The sequence below is a fragment of the Cibotium barometz genome, chromosome 16 (assembly GCF_041138505.1).
Source record: "Cibotium barometz isolate CiBa-2024 chromosome 16, ASM4113850v1, whole genome shotgun sequence".
Lineage (NCBI taxonomy): Eukaryota > Viridiplantae > Streptophyta > Polypodiopsida > Cyatheales > Cibotiaceae > Cibotium > Cibotium barometz.
Genome location: NC_141061.1, coordinates 23288101 through 23310638, shown reverse-complemented (window position 1 = coordinate 23310638; position 22538 = coordinate 23288101). Strand labels below are relative to the sequence as shown.

General features: G+C 44.3%; 2 protein-coding genes across 3 annotated transcripts in view; both read left to right on the top strand.

Annotated features, from left to right (window-relative positions):
* Positions 1-22538, top strand: part of NUDT3 (nudix hydrolase homolog 3) — a 167634-nt gene that overhangs the window by 80100 nt on the left and 64996 nt on the right. For both annotated transcript variants that reach the window (XM_086810333.1, XM_086810332.1), the window contains 2 exons: positions 9174-9280; positions 9545-9716. In XM_086810333.1, coding sequence (XP_086666459.1) covers positions 9174-9280; positions 9545-9716 — 279 coding nt within the window. The remainder of the gene's footprint in view (positions 1-9173; positions 9281-9544; positions 9717-22538) is intronic.
* On the top strand, positions 230-2868 carry LOC147630461 (uncharacterized). Its single transcript, XM_086810057.1, has 3 exons — positions 230-1471; positions 1645-2055; positions 2186-2868. Exons 1-3 carry the CDS (start codon positions 230-232, stop codon positions 2609-2611), a joined length of 2079 nt encoding a protein of 692 aa, XP_086666183.1. The 3' UTR covers positions 2612-2868.

Sequence of the window (22538 nt, the reverse complement as noted above, 5' to 3'; positions counted from 1 at the left end):
TTTGGACCAAATTTCAGATTTGAAATTTGGGCATTTTTTGCCAGGTTGCCTACATTGGTGCATGCACACCTTGCCTACGCACCAAGCCTACTCCTCCGGCCCCTACGCACCCTGCTTCTCAGGTTTTTAATAACCCTAAATGCTGATTTTTTCTGATTTTGGACCAAATTTCAGATTTGAAATTTGGGCATTTCTTGCCAGGTTGCCCAAATTTCTTCATTCATTCATCATGCCTCGGGCTAAGGATGCCATGTGGAACCACGTAACTCCTGTGAGCAGATATGGGGGTTCAGGCACAGAAAGGTGGAAATGCAATTTTTGTGCCAAAGTGTCAGGTGGGTCTATTATTAGGGTAAAGGCCCATTTTACAGGAGTAAGAGGGGAAGGCATTGGCCCTTGCAGTCAAGTACCAAGAGAGGTTGTAGCGTCTCTTCAGCAATGGAAGAGAGAACATGAAGCAGCAAAGGGAATTCAGCCTATTGATGATGATGTACAGGATACAGATTCTGTAGGTGATGTGTCCAAAAGAGCTAGGACAGAGGATGATTTGCAGAGTCAAGCAGGTGGGTCTAGCTCCATTCCTGTAGCCCACAGATCTTCATTGCCCACCGTGCCTTCTCTAAAGAGGGCAGGCATTAAAGCAGGCATACAAAAGCAAGCTGTCAAGGAGGCCACACGTGAATTGACAAAGTTGTTTATACAATGCGCTTTGTCATTTCACGTCGTGCGTACTCCTCGTTGGAAGAAGGCCATTAAAGCTATCAGCCGCATTGGGTATGAGTGGGAGGGTCCATCTTATGAGTCCCTTCGCAAAACCCACTTAAGGAAGGAGAAGAAGGCAGTGGAGCTTGAGATGGAGCCTTTGAAGGCAACCTGGCAGAAATATGGATGCACATTGCTTTGTGATGGCTGGACAGACATGAGAAAGAGAAATGTATATAACATTTTGGTGTCCTGTTGTAAGGGCACAATGTTTTTGCGTGCCATTGATGCCTCGGTTCCAGGTACAGTTGTTACTGGAGCATTCATATGGAGACATTTGCGTGAGGCAGTGCTAGAGATTGGCCCAGAGAACATAGTGCAGGTAGTTACAGATAATGGGTCAAATTGTGTATCTATGGGCAGGATGTTAGAGGATGAGTTTCCAAAGATAGTGTGGACTCCATGTGCATCACACAGCTTGGACCTCTTGATAGAGGATGTGGCCAAAATTGGGTGGATTGCCGACCTCTTTAGTACTTCTCGGAGCATGGTGAAGTTTGTCACCAAGAGGCCAAAGGTTTTAGCTATGTTTCGTGCACACAGTGATTTGGAGTTGTTGAAGCCCTCAAACACCAGGTTTGCTTACATGCTCATTGTGGTTGAGAGGCTTGTGCGGGTCCGTACAGGTTTACTCCGCACTGTTGTCTCTCAGGAGTGGATGGCATGGGATGATAGAGAGCATCCCAAGGCAGTAGCATTTGTGCGCGCGGTAATGCGAGACACTTGGTGGGCTGAGGCCCTTGCACTTGTCACGGCCACTCAGCCTATATATAGTGTGCTTCGCATTACGGACATGGAGGGCAGCACCCTTGGACTCTTATATGAGTTCATGGACCGCATTGGAGAGGCCCTAGATCGATGCACTATACTATCAGCTGAGAGGTATGTATCATTGTATGTCATTGTTGTTCTTTTAGTTGCCAGTGGCCACATTATACATTGATATTAATTCCATGCTTCCAAGTGTCGTTGAACAGGATCCAGGACATCAGGGAGGTGTGGAACCGTAGATGGGATTGGTTTCATAGGCCAATCCATGCGGTTGCCCATATACTACACCCACTATGGCGGAATGAGGAGCAGTTCAACAATGAGGAGCTAGAAGAGGGATGGCAGTCTTACATCCAGACCTGGACTGGAGGTGATGTTCAGCTCCTCAGGAAGTTAGAGGATGAGCTCCTAGTATTTCGGAATGGGAGTCATGCCTTTGGGAGAGCCACTGCAGTTTTGAGAGAGACTCAGCTTCAGCCAGTCTCTTGGTGGGAGAAATATGGCATCGGTACTCCAGTTCTGGTAAGTGCCCACTGACAAGTTACAACTTACATGTAATAAGTTTGCACTTTGAAGTAACAACTTAGTACTTACAACTTATATAAGTTGTTTCTTCTTATTATTTATAAAGTTTTCTGTTATCTTTTGACAGAAACGCCTTGCATTACGAGTCCTCTCACAGGATTGCAGCTCTGGTCCATGTGAGAGAAACTGGAGCACATGGGCCCTCTTCCATACAAAGAAGAGGAACAAATTGTCCACTGCTCAATTAGAACGGTTGGTGTATTGTCATTGCAACCTCCGTTTAATTGAGCAGCAAGGCAATCCCATTGAGCCGCGCCAAGTGAATGTCGACAAGATCGACATAGAGAAAGTGAAGGACGTACCAGAGATCCCTGCTGAGGAGCGCGACATCTATGCCATGCTATACGAGGAGATGATGGCACCAGCTACTATGACACGATCACGGGCACCGACATCAGCAGATCATGCATCTACGAGTGCTGAGGCTGAGGCTGAGGCTTCATCTTCTTACGACACAGACTCACATTCCTCAGAGGAGGATGATGCTGAGTAGTTACTAGTTACTACTAGTGACTCTTGACTCTTGACACTTGAGTCTAGAGTTGAGAGTCCAGACTCCAGACATTGGAGACCATTTGTTTTTTCAGAGTTTTTGTATTTGGTCTTTCGGTACAGACATCTGTATTTCAGATTTCAGATTTATCATTTGACACTATTCACTAGTGCTTAGTATGTTGCTTAGTATGTTGTAAGTTGTAACTTGTAACTTCAAACTGGTTATGCTATTAATAATTATATGGGTTTTTGCCATCTATGATCTAATTCCTGATTCCTGAAGACTGCCATGTATCATGTATGATGTATCATGATTCATGTTACATGTATGATCATTGTATGATGTAAATTGTAATCATGTATGATGTATTAAGAATCAGGATTCAGTATGAAATTTGAATCATGGATTCATCATTCATGATGTATCATGATTCATGTATATGAAAGTTGAATGTAGATTTTAGCATTAAACTGTACCAAACATAAATTTATGGACACCCCCCTAAAAAAAACCTGGAAAAAACACCTGAAAAAAAATTTGAAAAAAACTTTTAAAAAACTTTTGGAAATTTGTTTGAAACGTTTTTGAAACGTTTCAAACACGTTTCAAAAACGCGTTTCAAAAAACGTGTGGCAACTATGCTCTTATGGCACTGGATGGAGTTAGACATAGATCTGCATAGCATGCTTGTACTACCCCTTCAGCATATAGAGATGCATCTTGCCTTAGCACTCCATCCACATCCCCACCCCCCTTATATTGTTTGTATATGGGCTCCACCGATCCATGATGATTCACAGTTGTATCCAGACACATGCACACTTTTTCTTTTGTTTATTTTCTTCCGATGACCGGAAGAACACAGTTGTATTATTATTTTTTGTCTCATAGGCCGACTTTGGCCTCTCGTAGACGTTAATATATCTTTCTTTCTTTCTTTCTTTCTTTCTCTCTCTCCTAGTAGTAGAGCTCCATCCCCTCCTCCCCACTCATTGTACTTATTGCACACCCAGATTCAGCCTTTTAGTTCAGTACTTTTTCATTTTGTTGGGATGAGAGAGGATACCCCACACAGGTACACTGATTTGTCTCATAGGCCGAGTTCGGTCTTTTGGAAGACGTTAATAACCTCTACATCATTCGAGAGGGTGACAAAAGTGTGGGACATGCACTGACCTCATGTGTGGGACATCATACATGCACACCTGACCATGACCCTCTACAATGGATCCCTGGGTGACTTGTCCCGGACAAGGGCTCACAAAGGGCCGATTACCACTCTTAAGACTTGCACGTGGTGTATAGCGAGGAGACTCTTGGTACCCCCTTCTTTGCCTATACCGTATGGTTGGGCCGTAGGTTCAGATGCCAGAGGTTGAGGGGTAGCAGCAGGACATTGGCAATCTTAGGGCCTCCCTCCTCAGTTTCTCTTAGATTTCTAGAAGAGGCTATAGGATGGTTTTTTGGCCGCGATGAAAGATCACTCTCTTTCTGTGGCAGCTGCACATCGGAGCTTGGTGGTTGGCACTTGGCTGGCCATTGGAGGTAGGCCTATAGTCTGATCGAGGTGTGGCATCCCTAGGAGTCCTAGAGTCATTGTCTTTGGGATTGACCGAAGGCTAAGCACGTTTGGTAGCAGATTCTGTGCATCTTCACTATGGATCGGCCCCCCTCCCACATAGTTTGTGAGGGTTACAATTGGTTGAGCCATTGAGGCTGAAGCCGTTATGTCATATGAGGAGCAGAGTGGGGGACTAGCCCTTCAGTAGGTCGCTTACCTTTGTATTTGCCAGTCTGAGTTCCATCTACTGGTCACTAGACCTAGGTTCTAGCCAGATATGGGAGATTTGCAGCGGTATTGTTGCATGGCACAGCTGGAGAGCTCGATGGAGTGAAGCCCTCGAAGCCATCCTCACCTCGCCAGCGGAGTTCATCCGCCGGAGCATCTGGCTTGAAACATTCATATCCTCTGTGGACAATGTGGGAAGCTTTAGGGTGGCTCAAACTACAAATGGAAGTGTCGAGAGGCCTTCTTGAGGATTTGGTTTCTCACTGACAGTGGTGGTGAGCCCACTTGGCACTATAGACCACCTGTGTGGTTGTTTCCTCCTAACCCCATTGTATGAGATAGCCTTCTCCTCCTAGAGTGGCCAGCCAGAGGAGGAGAGCATCCCCCCTCCTCTTATATTTCTTGACTCTCGCTCCTCATGTGGAGTGGAGTTTGTACTTAGCCATTATGGATGTTTTTCTTGGTAACTAATAGAAGGATCTTTTTTTCCTTTTTTTTGCAACTTCTTTGGTTGTCACATTAGCCTTGCAAGGATTAAGCATAATGATGAACTTGCCAAAAGGATCAACAATCGTTAAACATTGTGTGTTGAGGCAAATTTGTCACAAAATCCATAGAGATATCTTGGAAAGGGCCATTGGGATTGGCAATGGTTGTAACAAACCCGCTTTCTTTGCATGCGACACCTTCACCTTTTGACAAATAGGACAATGTTACACATACGTCAACATGTCACGCCTCATTCTGGGCTAGTATAATTGCCTCTCGATTTTCTTCAACTTTGAGTTCATGCTCTTGCGTCCACTAGTGATGGCATCATGGGCGTTGTGGAGAACAGTTGTCCCAAACTACTTCAAGACGTAGAAAAGCCAACCATCTCGTATCAAGAAATGACATGGTCCTGTGGCGTCCAATACCTGTTTCCACCGAGTACGGAATTCATCTGATTCCGCGTACTTGTGCTTCATCTCGTCTAGTCCTACACCAACGAGCTCCATTCGAGTGGATTGGATGTAGGAAACTGTTCCTTTCTTGCTTAATGCATTGGCCATTGGGTTGGCCTTGCTTGGAAGATACTCAATCATGCCACCAAACTGCTGGAAGATCTGGCTCCAACGGCACCGTCGGTCACCCCATTGTTGCACACTTGGCATCGTCTGAAGCTAGCAAAAAGCCTAATGATTCGTGCGAACCTCAAAATTGTGCCCATATAGAAAATGTTTCCAATGCTTAAGAGAATGGATCATGGCAAGGAGTTCTTGATCATAGATTGAGTAGTTCCTTTCTGCAGGAATCAGCTTACGAGACATGTAAGCTACTCGATGACCATTCTGCTGTAACACAGCTCCAATGGCGATGTTACTCGCATCAGTAATTACTTGGAATGGATCATTCCACGAGGCAAGTGCAAAACAAGGGGCCTCTGATAAAGCAACCTTGAGGTCCTTGAAAGCCCGCAATCCACATGGAGTCATGTGGATGCGCTGCCTACGGCTCTTGACACCCTTGAGCAGATCAATGAGAGGTTTCGAGAGGTCGTAGATACTATCGATGTGGGTGGAATATGCTTGGCAAATTCCCACAAATGACCGTCCATCGTACGTTGATTCTGGAATCTCCAAATTTAGAAATTTTGCCAATTTGGCGGGATCTAATCAAATGCCTTTCGGCACTAATTATGTATCCAGGGTAATGAACCTCGAACAAATAAAATTTCGATTTCTTTTCATTGACATAAAGCTCGCTGCTTTCTAGCAGCTTCATCACTTTTTTAGCGTCAATGTTGTGTTGCTCGACTGTAGATACATTTTCCGATCAAGTCCTTGAACACAAACTCGTTAAATGTAACCGGGGTGTTTGTCAGGCTGAAGGGCATGACCGCGCAAACTCGTAGTGGGCCCGTTCATTGCCTCAAATTGACCGTATCTCTCCTTGTAGAATCTATCAAGAGCATCTAGGTATTTTTGTAGTCCCTTTGAATGCCTACGGCTCTTGACACCCTTGAGCAGATCAATGAGAGGTTTCGAGAGGTCGTAGATACTATCGATGTGGGTGGAATATGCTTGGCAAATTCCCACAAATGACCGTCCATCGTACGTTGATTCTGGAATCTCCAAATTTAGAAATTTTGCCAATTTGGCGGGATCTAATCAAATGCCTTTCGGCACTAATTATGTATCCAAGGTAATGAACCTCGAACAAATAAAATTCCGATTTCTTTTCATTGACATAAAGCTCGCTGCTTTCTAGCAGCTTCATCACTTTTTTAGCGTCAATGTTGTGTTGCTCGACTGTAGATACATTTTCCGATCAAGTCCTTGAACACAAACTCGTTAAATGTAACCGGGGTGTTTGTCAGGCTGAAGGGCATGACCGCAAACTCGTAGTGGGCCCGTTCATTGCCTCAAATTGACCGTATCTCTCCTTGTAGAATCTATCAAGAGCATCTAGGTATTTTTGTAGTCCCTTTGAATTTGAGTTGAGGACAATGTCATCAGCGTATAGCAATATAGGCACCACTATTTGGGCCAAAGGTGATCCTCTACCTCCAAAGCTGTCCAAAAAGGATGCAATCTCATCAATATATAGGCCAAACAGTTTCGGTGTGAGTGGATAGCCTTGCTTAACCCCAATAGTGCTACATATCTCTCCTGAGAGACCACCAAGTGCGCGCTCTTGGCTCATTACTACCTTATATAGTGACATCACAGCCCAAATTGCATTATGTGGTAACTAGAGCTCTTGCCCAACGAGCGGGGGATAGAGGGATCAAATCAAAAGCTTTGCTGAGATCCACAAAGCAACAATTCACATGCTTTCGTCGTGATTGTGCTTCCTCTATGAGAGCCCGTAGAGTGGATAGATGATCCAAAGTGGAGAAATTTCTCCTGAAAACTTCCTGACCAACTGCCCTGTAACCTAGATACTCTGCAACAAAGGTGATTATGTCCTCAAGCACCACTCCATAGATCTTGGCCATACTATGACTGATCATAATAGTCCTGTAGTTATTGGGATGCTTGGGGTCCCCTGCTTTATGAATGGGAATGTTGGTGATCCACAAAGGGGGGAAGCCTTCGAATATTGCTCTGTTAAATAAGCATGCAAGAACGAGGGCTAAAACATGGTGTCCGTGTGCAAACTTCAAAGTGTTCCACTTGTAAATTCGTATGATCTCTTGCCCTCCCATTATGGCGCTTCTATAGGGCCCTGGTGACATTCGTAGTGTTGAAAAGATGGGATAATGCGGGCCTGGGAATGTGTGCCATCTGTGGTATAGGCTGATCCGGCACATCATGTAGCTGCCTCGCATATGCCTCCCATATGATAGGGTCTGTGATGGGGTTGGGGGTTTTCTTCTCATCCAAAATGTGCCAGGCCCCCGAATTGTCTTCACTCAGGAAGAGTTGATACAATTCCTATTCCTGTATGGCAAGGAAAGCCCTCTTCTTGCACTCGGTGAGTCGGCAAAAGCTACATTGGATCTGGTGGATTGTGATCTGTCCAAGTTCCCTCTCACGTACGTGGCACAATCTGGTGCTCCAGAACTCATCATCATACCACCCATTCTGAGGTTGGGAACCCACTAGTATGCTGGTCAGTGTGTAATGTGGCAGAAGCTGGCATGGGTGGGGTCATGGATGATAGAGGAGAGTTTGGATGAGTTTAGAGAGAGGTAGTGATAGATCTAGGGTGGGGATTCAACGGGATGAGTGGTCTCATATACATGATCAAGCTCATGGTGAAAGAGGATGCGGGTGTAGGTGGTGGCAGGAGGTGTAGGTGTGAGTCATAATGGGGCAAGAAACTCCAAATGAGAGATATGCATGGTTGGCCCAAATGGGTGGGGGTGGGCTGGTGAAATTCAGGATATGTGGTATGAGAGCAGGAGACCTCATGAGGTAGTCCGGCATCATCATGAAAATTGTACATTTGCCTTTGCCTGCCTTCTGTTCAAGCATTAAAGTTCCCTAGTAGGAGTATGTCCCCCTGCTGGGAGAACTTCGCAATGTCAGCAAATAGAGGTGCCTATGGGGATCTCCCACTTTATGTCTCACTGCGTGCAAACCAGACCTGGTGAGTCGCATCCACATGAACTGTGCTTCCTCATCCTGCCTTACTACTTTGAGTATGTATTGCTTAGGGTGCTTAAAGAGGCATGTCCACCAAACCCCCCAACCCCCCCAAACCACACACCCCTTCAGTGGTGCATGTTTGTGTCCTGAAGGCTGATTCCCATGTGTCCTGTGACGTCAGGTAGCCCTCTTTCAGGGCTTTGGTCAATTTCCGTATAAAAGACTACATCTCTATCTGTGTATGTTTCTTGAAAGAGTTCTATTACAATTCCAAGGCATCTTTGGTCCCATAGGGACTGTGCCATCACGCGGGGAGTCTATCTATGATCACCACCTGGCCATCATGGTATATTGTCCACTTGCCTGTTTTCCTAGCTTCCATGACCTCGGTCATGCCATTTCGGAGAGAGAGAGAGAAGAAAAGGAGATATGTTAACGTCTAAGAGACAAAAGGTGTACAATGTGTTCATGGAATCTCATCATGGAAAAAAAGACAACATAACAAAAAGAACTAACACTAATCCCTGGGTAAATGTGTGTGTGTGTGTGTGTGTGTGTGTGTGTGTGTATACACACACATTTACCCAGGGATTATATATATATATATATATATGTATGTATGTATAGAGAGAGAGAGAGAGAGAGAGAGAGAGAGAGAGAGGTAAAACAAATTGCATCATCCATGTGGATGTAGGTATGGCCTACCAACCCATTGTTGAAGCATTGTTTGGAAGAGCATAAAGAAGACTCTGAGTTTGCAAAGCTCAAGTACTCTTACTACTCAATTAACAAGAGTCCATGGTACCAATAAAAAATTCTAACTCCTTTTTTTGGTTAAAAAAATGTAGCTTGGTTTTTCTGTACTTTTTCAAACCATAGAAAAACCTTTTTTTTTTCAAAATGAAAACACATTGTTAAATTGATAGGATCTATCAACAAACACTTCATGCAGTGAAGTTCATTGATTACCATTTCCAATATCATATAGATGTGCACTGTGGGCTGTGTATCATTGGAAAATTAAATCTGTGGTTATCTTTTTATATATTTTTGTCTTATTTACAGGTCATGCCTTGATGACAATGAAGCATTTTTGACGACAGCAGATTCAGCCATTTGTGAAGCGCATGCTGCTGTGAAGTCTGTGCCTGGATGGAAGGGTGTGCATTACAGAGCTGCTTTTCCTTTGCTAAAGCCACCTGGTGCAAATTTCTACCCTGCAGATATGGACCGAGAGGTAAGCCTTTTTATCTCTCAATTATGTCTTTTACACAAAAAACATCATTTGAAAAAGGTTCACCTCGTACCACCTTGCTTTCTAGCAAAATTTAGAGGAGACTTTATATGCCAGAAGCTAGAGGTCCGCTGCATGAAAAAGGCAAGGGGCGGGGCCCTTTGGTTGGGGATGCTGGAGCGGCTGCTATGGAGTCCTCCTGGAATGGAAAAGATCGGACGAGCCCAACCTCGCCCCAAAAGAACAAAACACCCAATTTGAACCTGTTGGGAAAATGGGTGGGAAGAAAACGGCGAGAGGACGAGGCGACTGGAGGCAGGGGAAGGAAGCAAAAGGGTGGGCAGAAGACAGAGGAAAGGGGATGGAGACATTCACTGGAGGATAGGTGATGGCGGGAAGTCTGGGGCTACGATGGGCTGGCGGAGAAGGATGAGGAGGAGGCTGGGGCTTGGAGACAAGTAACCTGGGGATGGCGGGCAGACAGGTGATGCCTAAGGGGCAGGCAGGCGGGAAGCGAAGGCAACCAGGTGGGAGGCAGGGGCTAAGGAGAAGGCGGGTGGGAGGCAGGGGCAGGCGCATGCGTGCGAAGGCAGGGTGAAGGCGCGAGAGGCGGAGAGCATGCAGGCTGTGCGAGTAAGGGGGGCGATAGGGTGAAGAGGGGGAGAAGCTCCAACTGCCACCCCATACTTGTGTTAGCAAAATGATTGTTCCTAATTTTCCATAAATTTATGATTCCATTGAAAGTGACACTCCCAAATTGTTGGTTTGCCCAAATTTCCTTCAATTTTATCCTAGACTTAACGTTTTTTCCAAATTTGCCCTCAATTCCCTTCAATTTTATTCTAGACTTTACGTTTTTTCCAAATTCGCCCTCAATTCGTGGTTTCCCAAATATTCTGCTTTTGCACAATGTCCAAATCTAGAGTTTCCCTTAGATTCACACCAAAATTGACAACTCCAAATCGTTAACTTTCCAATTTATTTTTGACTCAAATTAAATTCGCCCGAATTTATGATTGCGCCTTAGGTTTTTCTCCAAATTCATGGTTACTCTAGATTTTTCTCCAAATTCAGGTTTTTGAGTACATATCCATACTCATGCATTGGAGGACATTTGCACCAGAGCCTCATCATCGACAACTTTCCAGGTACATATCTGGATGGGGAGGGGGGGGGGGTGGGGGGACAAATTTACCCGAAACTTGCCCCAAATTTTTATGTCCCCTACTTTTGCTTTCAAATTCATGAGCTTATGGTTGATTGAGTCTGGCCCATAGCTTCTTTTCGAGGACAGGGGAGCAGATCCTGTTATACTTGTCCATAGGGGCATAGCTCAAAGATGTTTGCTTTAGGATGTCCCCAGTCATGATGCACACCAGCTTCGTTGAGTATTGACACCACCTAGGAGATTATTGTGAGTTTTATGGCGTGGCATATCTGGAAGGCCAGATGCTTAGAGGCCTTCAAGGGTATGCGGTTTATGACAATCTTCTAGAGCTGCGCAGACAAAGCGCAACAAATTTATGAGAGAGTGAAACCATGGTATTTTCTTCTCCTCCACTCCTATGGGGCTTTTATGGAAGCATAGTGCCCCCAGTTGGTTGAGGCCTCCCTACCTTCTACTTTGAGATCTCCATTTGTATGATTTTATTCTACTTAATAGAAGTCTTCTTTCTGAAAAAAACAAAAAAACAAAAAATTTATGAGCTCCTTTAAATGTCACCCCGAAAATGTTGATTTCCCTAAATCTCTTCTTTGCTTTACCCTAAATTTGAGTAAGCTTGAATTTGCCTTAAATTCTTGGCTTCCTCCAAATTTGACCATAAATTATGGTTTTTTCCAAATCTGCTCCAAATTTATGAGTTATAGTTTGTTTCCACTCTAAAATGTTACTTTTTTCCAAAACTCCCATGTATTTTGCCCAAGTTTAGGGTTTATCCATCCTGGCTCAAAGAAACAAGGTTTGGGCCGAAACGTTTCAGGCCTGAAGTGCGTTCTGTCGAAACGTTCTGAACCTTCTGAAACACGTTTCAATGTCACTCCCTCATCAAAGGGAACAGAGTTCAGCCTTATAACAACTCACATCACTAGCTTTTTCCAGATATAGTATGGTAGCACTAATTAGTGATCCCCCGTTGCACACATGCTTGTAGATGCTCCGAAGAGGAGTAGATGCCCTAGTGCACCAGCCCAAGACACAACATGACCCCTTGGAGTCTACCTTGTCCACAAGGACACTCCATATCCAAACTCAAGTATGCACCGTAAAACTATTATATGAGAACGGCATACCAAACATCATATATAAAGTGTGCCCAGGCACAAGTCCCCAAAGTATCCTTCCTCCATCACATATCATGGACTAGGCGACATGGTATTTCTTGTCAAATGGCCTTACAGGAATACACGCATGTACTTAACCAACCAAGTCCCCGTTCATGAAACTGTACCAAAGGACGTACGTTTCTAGGAAGTACACGAAGTACCAGACCTAGTGGAAGGCCAATCCTCCAAGCGTTGATGTTTCCAGGCAAGTACACGAGGTACTAGACCCAATGGAAAGCCAACACACAGGCACAAGTCCCAGTGGAAAGCCATTCTTGTAGGCGTTTCCGAGCATGTACTGTTGGTGTTGGACTCACACACTCACACACAGAAACCTGCACATTAGGGTTAGGTGCAAGAAGAAGAAGCTCACATAGAAATGAGAGAAAAGAAAGAAAGAAAGAAAGATATATTAAGCGTCTATTAAAGACCCAATGGGCCTATGAGACCAAAGTGGTACGATAATGTCCATGGCATATCTCATCATGGAATGGAAAATAAAACAGAATGAAAACATAAATATAGCTATCTCACTGGGGTGATACAAACTTTCCATGGAAACTCGTCATGGAAAACTAAGAACATAAAAACATGGGAGCAACATCAGCTCCGAGTAGATGGTATACCACTCTCCAAAATGTCAAGCATGGGGTTGATGAGTATGGCCGAGAGGTCTCCCTCAGCTATGTCACGTGGAAAGGTAGCTCGATGGCGGTGGAGCATGTCCAGGATCTGGAGCTGATGAGGGAGAGCCAAAACTGTGGTAGCCACAAAATGCAAGTCCACCCTTGCATGTGTGTCACATCCATATAATATAGAAGTACAAAATATTATATGTAGAGTGTCCTTTTACACTTGATATCCAAGGGAAAAAACCACATGGGAAAAAGTGCCCTTGGTTAAGCCCTGTTCACACATAGCACTACCATAAGTGAGCATATGCCTACAAATCCTCTCTGTAGTGAAAGTGTGAACTTGTACAAGGTAGCAGATCACTCTCTGTATGAGAGTAAGCCCAAAGCTTTGCAGAAAGCTTCAAACTTTTCTCGAGGTAAAGCCTTTGTGAATAGATCTGCAACATTATCCTGTGTAGGGCAGTAAGATAAACTGATCTCCCTTGCATGTAACCTCTCTCTGACATAGTGTGAATGAATCTCATTGTGCTTGGTACGTGCATGAAATACGGGATTTCGTGCCACGGCCATAGCACTCTGGCTATCAGTGAGAATGGTGGTGGGTGTTTGCTGACACTCACGAAGATCAGCCAATAATCTCCTCAACCATACACAATCTACTGTAGCTGTGAAGATTGCCCTGTACTCAGCCTCACAAGTAGATGTGGCAACAGTGGGTTGCTTTTTGCTCAACCAAGATATGCATGAACTGCCAAGAAAAAAACAATTCCCACTAGTGGATTGCCTGGTATCATAATCACCTGCCCAATCTGAATCAACTCCGGTAGAACCAGGTGTACGGCTTACTATGCATGATATTGGAGAGCCTTTTGAGGCGGGCATTTACAGCTGGGCAATGGGATGCCTCATTTACTTGTGTAACACGAGGCCAGACATATCTTTTGGGGTGTCTTTGTTGAGCAAATTCATGCACAACCCAGGCACAAAGCATTGGCAAGCAGTCAAACGCATTTTTCGTTATCTTAGGGTTACCCTGGATCTTGGTTTGTTCTATCCCAGGGGGGGCAGCTTGCAGCTTTATGCATACAGAGAAATGGGCTTACATTCATCCATGTGAAACCTTTTTAGCAAACTTTTTATGTACTTAGTTTGCTGCATAACAATGCCATCATTTGTATGCATAAACTGTATGCCGAGATAGTAGTGTAAAGGTCCCAAATCTGACATATCAAATTCAGCTTTCAAATCTGAAATTTGTGCTTTGCTAGTACCTGTAATAAGCATGTCATCTACATACAAGATGACTATGAGAATGTCAGCACCGGTTTTCTTCACATACAAAGTGCTTTCAGCTGGACTATTCACATAACCTTGGCTGGTTAGATGAGCATGTATTTTATCATACCAAGCTCTTGGAGCTTGCTTTAACCCATACAATGCTTTGTGTAACCTGCATACTTTATGTTCCTCACCAGGAACTACAAAACCAATGGGCTGATTTACATATACTTCCTCCTGTAAATCCCCTTTTAAGAATGCAGTTTTGATGTCCAATTGATGCACTTTCCATCCTTATGTGCAGCCAATGTAATCACTGATCTTATTGTAGTCATTCTCGAAGTAGGAGCAAAAGTCTCCTCATAATCTATTCTCTTTTTCTGGGAGTAGCCTTAAGCCACAAGTCTTGCTTTGTACCTGTCAATAGTACCATCAGACTTCCTTTTGACTTTGTACACCCACTTTGTTCCAATGACATGCTTGCCTTTCGGCAATTCCACAAGATCCCAAGTATTGTTCTTCATGATAGAAGAGATTTCATCTTGCATAGCTTGCACCCAATGCTCATTCTCATGTGCTTCTTCATAAGAAGAAGGCTCTTCTGAATCAAAGAGACCACCCATGGCTAATGTAGACTCCTCATGATGCATATTCAATGCATGGCTGGAACTATCCCTTGTTCTACCTGTGAGTGGAGCTGCAAGTTTGCTTTCTTGCAAAGTTTTCAGCACCCATCTTGGCACTGACTTGGCTGTGTCTATGGCTGTTTGCTCTTCCCTGACAAGATCTTCTACTTCTTCCGTAGAAGAGGCTGAATGGTTGGCTGTTCCACATGTTCTACACAAGGATTTTCTTGTGTAGGGGTTGGTTGATCTGAATCCCCTCTAATTGCAATGGGTAATATCCCATCAAACATGTCCTGTATGCCTGTATCATTACTTTTATACAAGCTGTACATGGGCTGTACTGAATTTTCAGCAAATACCACATCTCTACTGACAAAAATCTTGGGTGTTGTTGGATTATAAAGACGTTATCCTTTGCTCTCATTGCTGTAGCCCACAAAAATGCATTTCATTGCTTTATCATCTAGCTTTGTTCGGAGTTGTTTTGGCACATGTGCATATGCCAGCCAAACACCCAAATGTACGCATATAATCCACGGTTGGCTTTCAGCTATACCAAGCCTCAAATGGTGTTATTGTTTTCAAAGCTTTTGTTGGACACCTGTTCAACACATGAGTTGCACACGTTATAGCTTCCATCCAAAAGTTGTGAGGCAACTTTTGTGCTTTCACCATGCATCTTGCCATCTCCATGAGAGATCTATTTTTCCTCTCAGTTACACCATTCTGTTGCGGTGTATAAAGCACAGTACATTGGTGTTTGATGCCCTTTTGAAGCATATAATCCTTGAATGTATTTGACATGTATTTTCCACCTCTATCTGAGTGGAGTGTTTGGACTTTACATCCACACATATTTTCAGCCATTGCTACAAAGTGTCGAAAGCATGTAAATACCTCTACTTTCGCTTTCAAGGGGTAAACCCAAGCAAACTTCGAGTAGTCATCAATGAATGTGACGAAGTAAAGATGCCCCTTTATGGATGGTGTCCGCATTGGACCACATACATCACTATGTATGAGCTGTAATTCACTTTCAGCTCTAACAACTCCATCTTTGGGGAGTGGTTTTACGTTGCATCTTTCCCAAAATACACCCCTCACATACATGTCTTGTTGGAGACTCAAGAGGCGGCATATTATCAACCATATGATGCTTCTGCAAAAGCATCAAACTCCGAAAATTTACATGTGCAAAACGAGCATGCGATAGCTCTGCATCATGCATCATAAGTACGCTTGTCATAGCTGTCCAACTTATACAAGCCTTTGTATTGTGTTCCAGAAGTGACTATTTCATAACTCTTTGATGGGTCTTTTACCAAACACTTCCCATCTTCAAATTCAACCTCTAAACCTTGGTCGTTTATGGCTGAGATGGAGAGCAGATTTTTCTTTATCCCTGGAACATACAATACATTTTTCATATATATATTGGCACCATTGGTTGCAATAAATCAAAATACCATGATACATCCTATCTGTCAGATGCAATGCAAGACATATCATTGTCTGAAGCACTTGGTGTGTCACTAGTGCATGTGACCAAAAAAGTGTACTCTTCTTGAATTACATCATCCGATTGGTGTGCTTTGTCATCAGAAGAGTCTGCTACTGCATTGCCTGCTTCTTTCCTTTTCTCTTTTGCAATCCGCTTTCTACATTCACTGATGTAGTGTCCAAGCTTATGGTAGTAATGACATTTGCCCTTCTTTTTAGGCTTGTTTGCATCCCCTTTGTTGTCAGACTCAAGGTTGTTAGAGGTGTCAGAGGCGTTTGATACAAGGCGGGTATGGTACGCGCCTCAAAAGACTTGTATTTTTTAGAGACGTGTTAGAGGCTTGTGTTTTATGTATATATATATAGATATAGATATAGATATATAGATAGTGATAGATAGGTAGATTATTAGAGAGAGAGAGAGAGAGAGGGTGTCACCTGGGTGTGTATGAAAGAGGGAGAGAGTGTGTAAGAGGGGCTGCCTTGAGCAAGGGTTAAGCCTTAAGGGAGAGAGAGTGTGTATGAGAGAGGGGGAGACTCAAAAGAGAGTGTGTGTGAGTCTTGAGAGCTTAGAGGGGCCCTTATAGTCCCGTCTAGAGACTCAAAAGGACGAAAATGGGCAGAAACGGGCCAATCCCAAACGGTCAGAAACGGGCAAAATCCAAAAACGGAAAAAAAAAAATCAACTATGCCTCGAACGCCTTGGAAGACTCGTACGCCTCGAGCGCCTCTAATGGTTAGAGGCGCGCCTCGTAACAACTGTGATAAGAATGACTGAAGAGAAGTGGGAACCACCTCCCTCGTATGCCGCCAAACCCTCTCGCGTGCGTCCACCACCTGTGGAGATGTTGGGGCACTAGTGAGGAGGGATCAAAAAAAGTTCGTGGCGATGGCTCTCAACTGGGGGGAGGGGGGGGGAAGGGGGGCTTGAAACAATAGGTCCATCCTGGCCACGCAACTTGTGAATACCGTCTCTCCTCCTGTGGGGGCCAGCTATCTCAAAGAAATCCCTTGTGACTCTATCGCTTGCTTGAGTCCAGAAAGAGTCCCTGGCATGATACTTGTACTCTACCCTCCTCTCCTCTATGGATCTAATCTTTGTGCAAGCGGTGGCAAGCTGACTCTCGATTCACTGGCTATTCGGGGATCTCTCCTAAAGCCGCTATAAAGAGGCAAGACTCCTCCTCAAACTCCTCTCTTGCTCTCGGAAACCCTCTAGTCGGCTTTGGGCTGCCTCCGACAAGAAACGGTTGATCTCCCCTAAGCCCTCATCCAATGTGCGCACAACATAGCCTGGAAGAAAATCCAATCCCGTCCATATTTGCTCTATCATCCTGCTGCAAATCTTGGGGTTTTGAATGAGGCTGTTCGGAATCCTCGAGCTCACATGCCTGTCATGTCTCCAGGGGTCCTCCTAAGGAAAAAATAACGAGGGCGTGGTCAGAAAATGAAGTACCTGTCAAAATACCAATCATACCTCCTAGGCTGCAAGCCCACTGATCAACATAAAATCTGTCAAGTCTAGAGAGATTGGGGCCAGTGCTCCTCCTATGCGATCTCGAGAAGCAAAGGCTCCCGGGGCTATGCCCAAACTTTGGAAGATGCCAAGGGTTCTGTCCCCTGACTGCAAGAATCATCTCCTCCCAGGCTAAGTACTTTCCTCCTGAAACTGTGGCCGTGCCACCTCCAAGTCTGGCCTCTGTTGCCTCTTATCATGTCAAAATCACTGCCCAAGCACCAAAAGTCAGCCTGAGGGGGGGCCTGCCGTATTGAGCTCCAAAAGAGGGCTCTACCTGCAGCAGTGTTCGGAGCGTAAACGTCGAGGAAGCCAACGCTATCCTCTCCAATATAGTAATGGTAATCCACTGTGTAGACTTAGACTTCACCACCAGAAGAGGGCTGTCCATGACCAGCCTTGCTAGACTGTTGTCCCCCATGCCTAAAGCTCTTTGCTTTACCCTTATCCTTGGCTGTAAATGCCTTGTCTCCTGTCACCAAGTCTGAAAGGGGTCTAGTGGACTCTAGGATGTTTAAATATTTGGAAAGTACAAGCTTTGGGAATGGGGGATTATCCTAGAATACAAAGGACCACACTCCTAAAATTTAGGAGAGTTTCTATTTTTGGCCCGACTCCGATGGAAATTCTGTTCGCGTCATTACATCTGGAATTGAGCAGATACCGAGAGTTGGCAAAGTGCCTATGACAGAATGTCTACCAGTTGGGATATTTTTAGAGGTAAAGATTATGGAAGGACCCATCTCTTAGATTGGGACATGTGGCAAGAAAGTGGACCAAAGTGAGACAAGTGGCCTGACACTTGTTAGAAAAAGGGATCAAAGTAAGACAAGTGGCCTCACACTTGTCACTTCAGCTATTGTGTGGCTCTCCACTTGTCATCGTAACCTTCTCTTGCCATTTTAGCTCATGGGAGGCCCAAATCTATAAATTGGAGCTCTCTTTCTTTATTAATAGAGGCTCTCTTGCTGCACACTAGCCTCTACCACCGTTACAGGCTGCCCTAATGATGGCTACTCTCTTTCTCTCTCACTTGAAGGCTGCCCATGAAGAATACCGGCTGTTGGGGATTGTTTTGGAGGCTTCCATCGCGAAGAAATACTGAAGGCAAGGGTATTTAATCATTTATTATGATTTCTAGCCATTGTACTTGTTGTACCAGCATTTGTACTTGTTGTACCAACCCTTGTACTGGCTGTACCAGCTTTTGTACTTGCTGTACCACCCATTGTACCAGCTGTACCAGCTCTTGTACGTGCTGTACCAGCCACCGTACCGGCTGTACCAGCCACCGTACGTGCTGTACCAGCCATTATACTTGCTGTACCGGCTGAATGGAGAGTTGTACTTGCTGTACCAACTCTATTGCATGAAGACCCGTGGTTTTTGGGAAAGAAATCAGTACCCACACGGAGGTATATGGATTATATTGTTGGCTCAGCATTTCTACAGCCTATGTTCCGGCTTGGTTGCCTCGTGTTGGGCTGTGTTATGGCATTTGTATATGGATAATCCGGCATCTCCCGTGGGGAGAGTAAGGCCCTCAAAGCTTGTTCATGATATTATTCTCCATGGGTAACAAAATACTCCAAGGGGGGGGTCGGCCCATTCCGGCCTCTATGCGGTGTCACACGTGCAAGCTCCATTTTCAGCATTTGTGGATGTTTTGTCCAGCTTTATGTTTTATGCAAAGTGATGATGGATATGTGTTAAGGCTGTGGCCATGTTTAAATGTTTTAATATGCATTGATGGTATCAACAAGTGTGTCAAAGGCCCTAGTCCCCCGGGCACCCAGCGCGAGTTGCATTGGTATCAGAGCATAGGCTTTCTTGGAAGTGGAGGCTTCCTTCTATCAATAAGGAAGAGAAAAGATCTCAAGTGGGGACCACACTTACCATCATTGTTGAAAAGCATGGCCAGCCACTTCATAACTTATGAAGCAAGAGCATGAGCAGTAGACAACTTGTTGATCTAACGATTTATGAATTCACAAAATTTATCTTGGAAGTATGGAGTTGGCTTTATGTGCACACGTTTAGCACTCTTTCCATATGGATATTGTGGATTATATTATCAAGCTTACAGGCAAGCTATATAGAGATATATCTCAGGATATCTTAAGGATATGGTGACGAGATATTTCTTTTGGCTTCATGATCAACCTGGCAAAGAAAAGCTAAGTATACTTTGAGTTTACAAAGTTGGTGCTTTTGCTATTTACTATGAAGTGTTTTTGATGTTCACTAACCCTTGTATACCCATGCAAGGAGAAAGGTGGTGTTGTTTGCCTTGAGATGGTTTCAAGGAAACATTGTTTATGGCTCCCTTTAATGGGATGAATTCTTTTCATGGCTCCCTTTATTGGGATGGATTATATCTATGGAGATTTCTTTCTTGGACGAGATTTATATAGATATTGGGCTTCAGAAGCAATTTCTATGGACGAATCTGTCCGAGTTTATAGAGAAGAAATCTTTGGTTATCTCATTGATATGATGCTTTTATGAATAAAGTCCACCTCTACTCCAAGGTGTGTGGTTAGCATTGAGTATGTGGTAAGAGTTATGGTATACAAGGATTATGGTATACAGGTCTATGGATTCGTGGACTTCTTTTCTAGGGAGGATCCATCCTCAGGTTTATGGATTATGTTTATGACTCCCTTTTACTAGGATGGATTATTCCTTTTGGCTCCCTTTATTTGGGATCCATTGGACTTATGAAACTCATGATTCATATACCCTGTGTAGTGTTCTCTTGTCCTACGTGCTCTCTTGAAGATTGTTTCTACCATGTGAGGGTGGAACAATAGAGAGCAGATGGAAGGGACAAGCACAACATATCCTGTGTAGTGTTCTCTTGTCCTACGTGCTCTCTTGAAGATTGTTTCTACCATGTGTGGGTGGAACAATAGAGAACAGAGGGAAGTGAACATGGGCACTTAAGAGGGTAGTGTGAGTTGGTGGCCGAAATGCCTATAAACTATGTGTAGCAGAAATGCTTATGGAACACCGGGTTATCTATGCCTGTGAGTGATTGTTTTATCTTGTTACTTCAGCCCACCTCTCATCCAAGGTGTGTGGTCAGAGTACCAACATGGAGTGCAAGTGGTAGAGTGGACATGACGGGACTTATGTCTATGCCAAGGGTCATGTGGCCCCATGTCTTGTTGGCAGGAGACTTATTTTGTCTCGCCCATTTACTTGGGACATGGATTATGATATCTGGACTTATGGGACTGTTTTGTCTTGCCCATTTACTTGGGACATGGATTATGATATCTGGACTTATGGGATTGATTTGTCTCGCCCATTTATCTTGGGACATGATTATGATATCTGGACTTATGGGACTGTTTTTGTCTCGCCCATTTATCTTAGGACATGATTTTGATATTGGTATTATGGAGACTTATTTAGTCTCGCCCATTTCTTTGGGACATGGATTCTTCAGTTATATTGGATTTTTGAGACTGTCTCGTCTCGCCCAATCGATGGGACATGATTATATCTTGAATATATGGCTTGAAGCTTAAAGTTGTGGACAACTTTTAAGAAGTTGGGAGGATGTCACCAAGTCTGAAAGGGGTCTAGTGGACTCCAGGATGTTTAAATATTTGGAAAGTACAAGCTTTGGGAATGGGGGATTATCCTAGAATACAAAGAACCACACTCCTAAAATTTAGGAGAGTTTCTATTTTTGGCCCGACTCCGATGGAAATTCTGTTCGCGTCATTACATCTGGAATTGAGCAGATACCGAGAGTTGGCAAAGTGCCTATGACAGAATGTCTACCAGTTGGGATATTTTTAGAGGTAAAGATTATGGAAGGACCCATCTCTTAGATTGGGACATGTGGCAAGAAAGTGGACCAAAGTGAGACAAGTGGCCTGACACTTGTTAGAAAAAGGGATCAAAGTGAGACAAGTGGCCTCACACTTGTCACTTCAGCTATTGTGTGGCTCTCCACTTGTCATCGTAACCTTCTCTTGCCATTTTAGCTCATGGGAGGCCCAAATCTATAAATTGGAGCCCTCTTTCTTCATTAATAGAGGCTCTCTTGCTGCACACTAGCCTCTACCACCGTTACAGGCTGCCCTAATGATGGCTACTCTCTTTCTCTCTCACTTGAAGGCTGCCCATGAAGAATACCGGCTGTTGGGGACTGTTTTGGAGGCTTCCATCGCGAAGAAATACTAAAGGCAAAGGTATTTAATCATTTATTATGATTTCTAGCCATTGTACTTGTTGTACCAGCATTTGTACTTGCTGTACCAACCCTTGTACTGGTTGTACCAGCTTTTGTACTTGTTGTACCACCCATTGTACCGACTGTACCAGCCATCGTACCGGCTGTACCAGCCATTGTACCGGCTATACCAGCCACTGTACCTGTTGTACCAGCCATTGTACCTACTGTACCAGCTGAATGGAGAGTTGTACTTGCTGTACCAACTCTATTGCATGAAGACCCGTGGTTTTTGGGGAAGAAATCAGTACCCACACGGAGGTATATGGATTATATTGTTGGCTCGGCATTTCTACAGCCTATGTTCCGGCTTGGTTGCGTCGTGTTGGGCTGTGTTATGGCATTTGTATATGGATAATCCGGCATCTCCCCTGGGGAGAGTAAGGCTCTCAAAGCTTGTTCATGATATTATTCTCCTTGGGTAATAAAATACTCCAAGGGGCGGGGGGGGGGGTCGGCCCATTCCGGCCTCTATGCGGTGTCACATGTGCAAGCTCCATTTTCAGCATTTGTGGATGTTTTGTCCAGCTTTATGTTTTATGCAAAGTGATGATGGATATGTGTTAAGGCTGTGGCCAGGTTTAAATGTTTTAATATGCATTGATGGTATCAACAAGTGTGTCAAAGGCCCTAGTCCTTGGGCACCCGCCGCGAGTTGCACTCCACCACGGTTGCTAGATAAGTTTGCTCTTGTTT

Excerpts from the sequence above, each read along its gene's own strand:
- LOC147630461 (XM_086810057.1), top strand. The coding sequence starts at position 230 with ATGCCTCGGGCTAAGGATGCCATGTGGAACCACGTAACTCCTGTGAGC. Across the intron at positions 1,472-1,644 it reads CAGTAGCATTTGTGCGCGCG|GTATGTATCATTGTATGTCA; the intron begins GTAATGCGAGAC and ends ATCAGCTGAGAG. Across the intron at positions 2,056-2,185 it reads GCATCGGTACTCCAGTTCTG|AAACGCCTTGCATTACGAGT; the intron begins GTAAGTGCCCAC and ends ATCTTTTGACAG.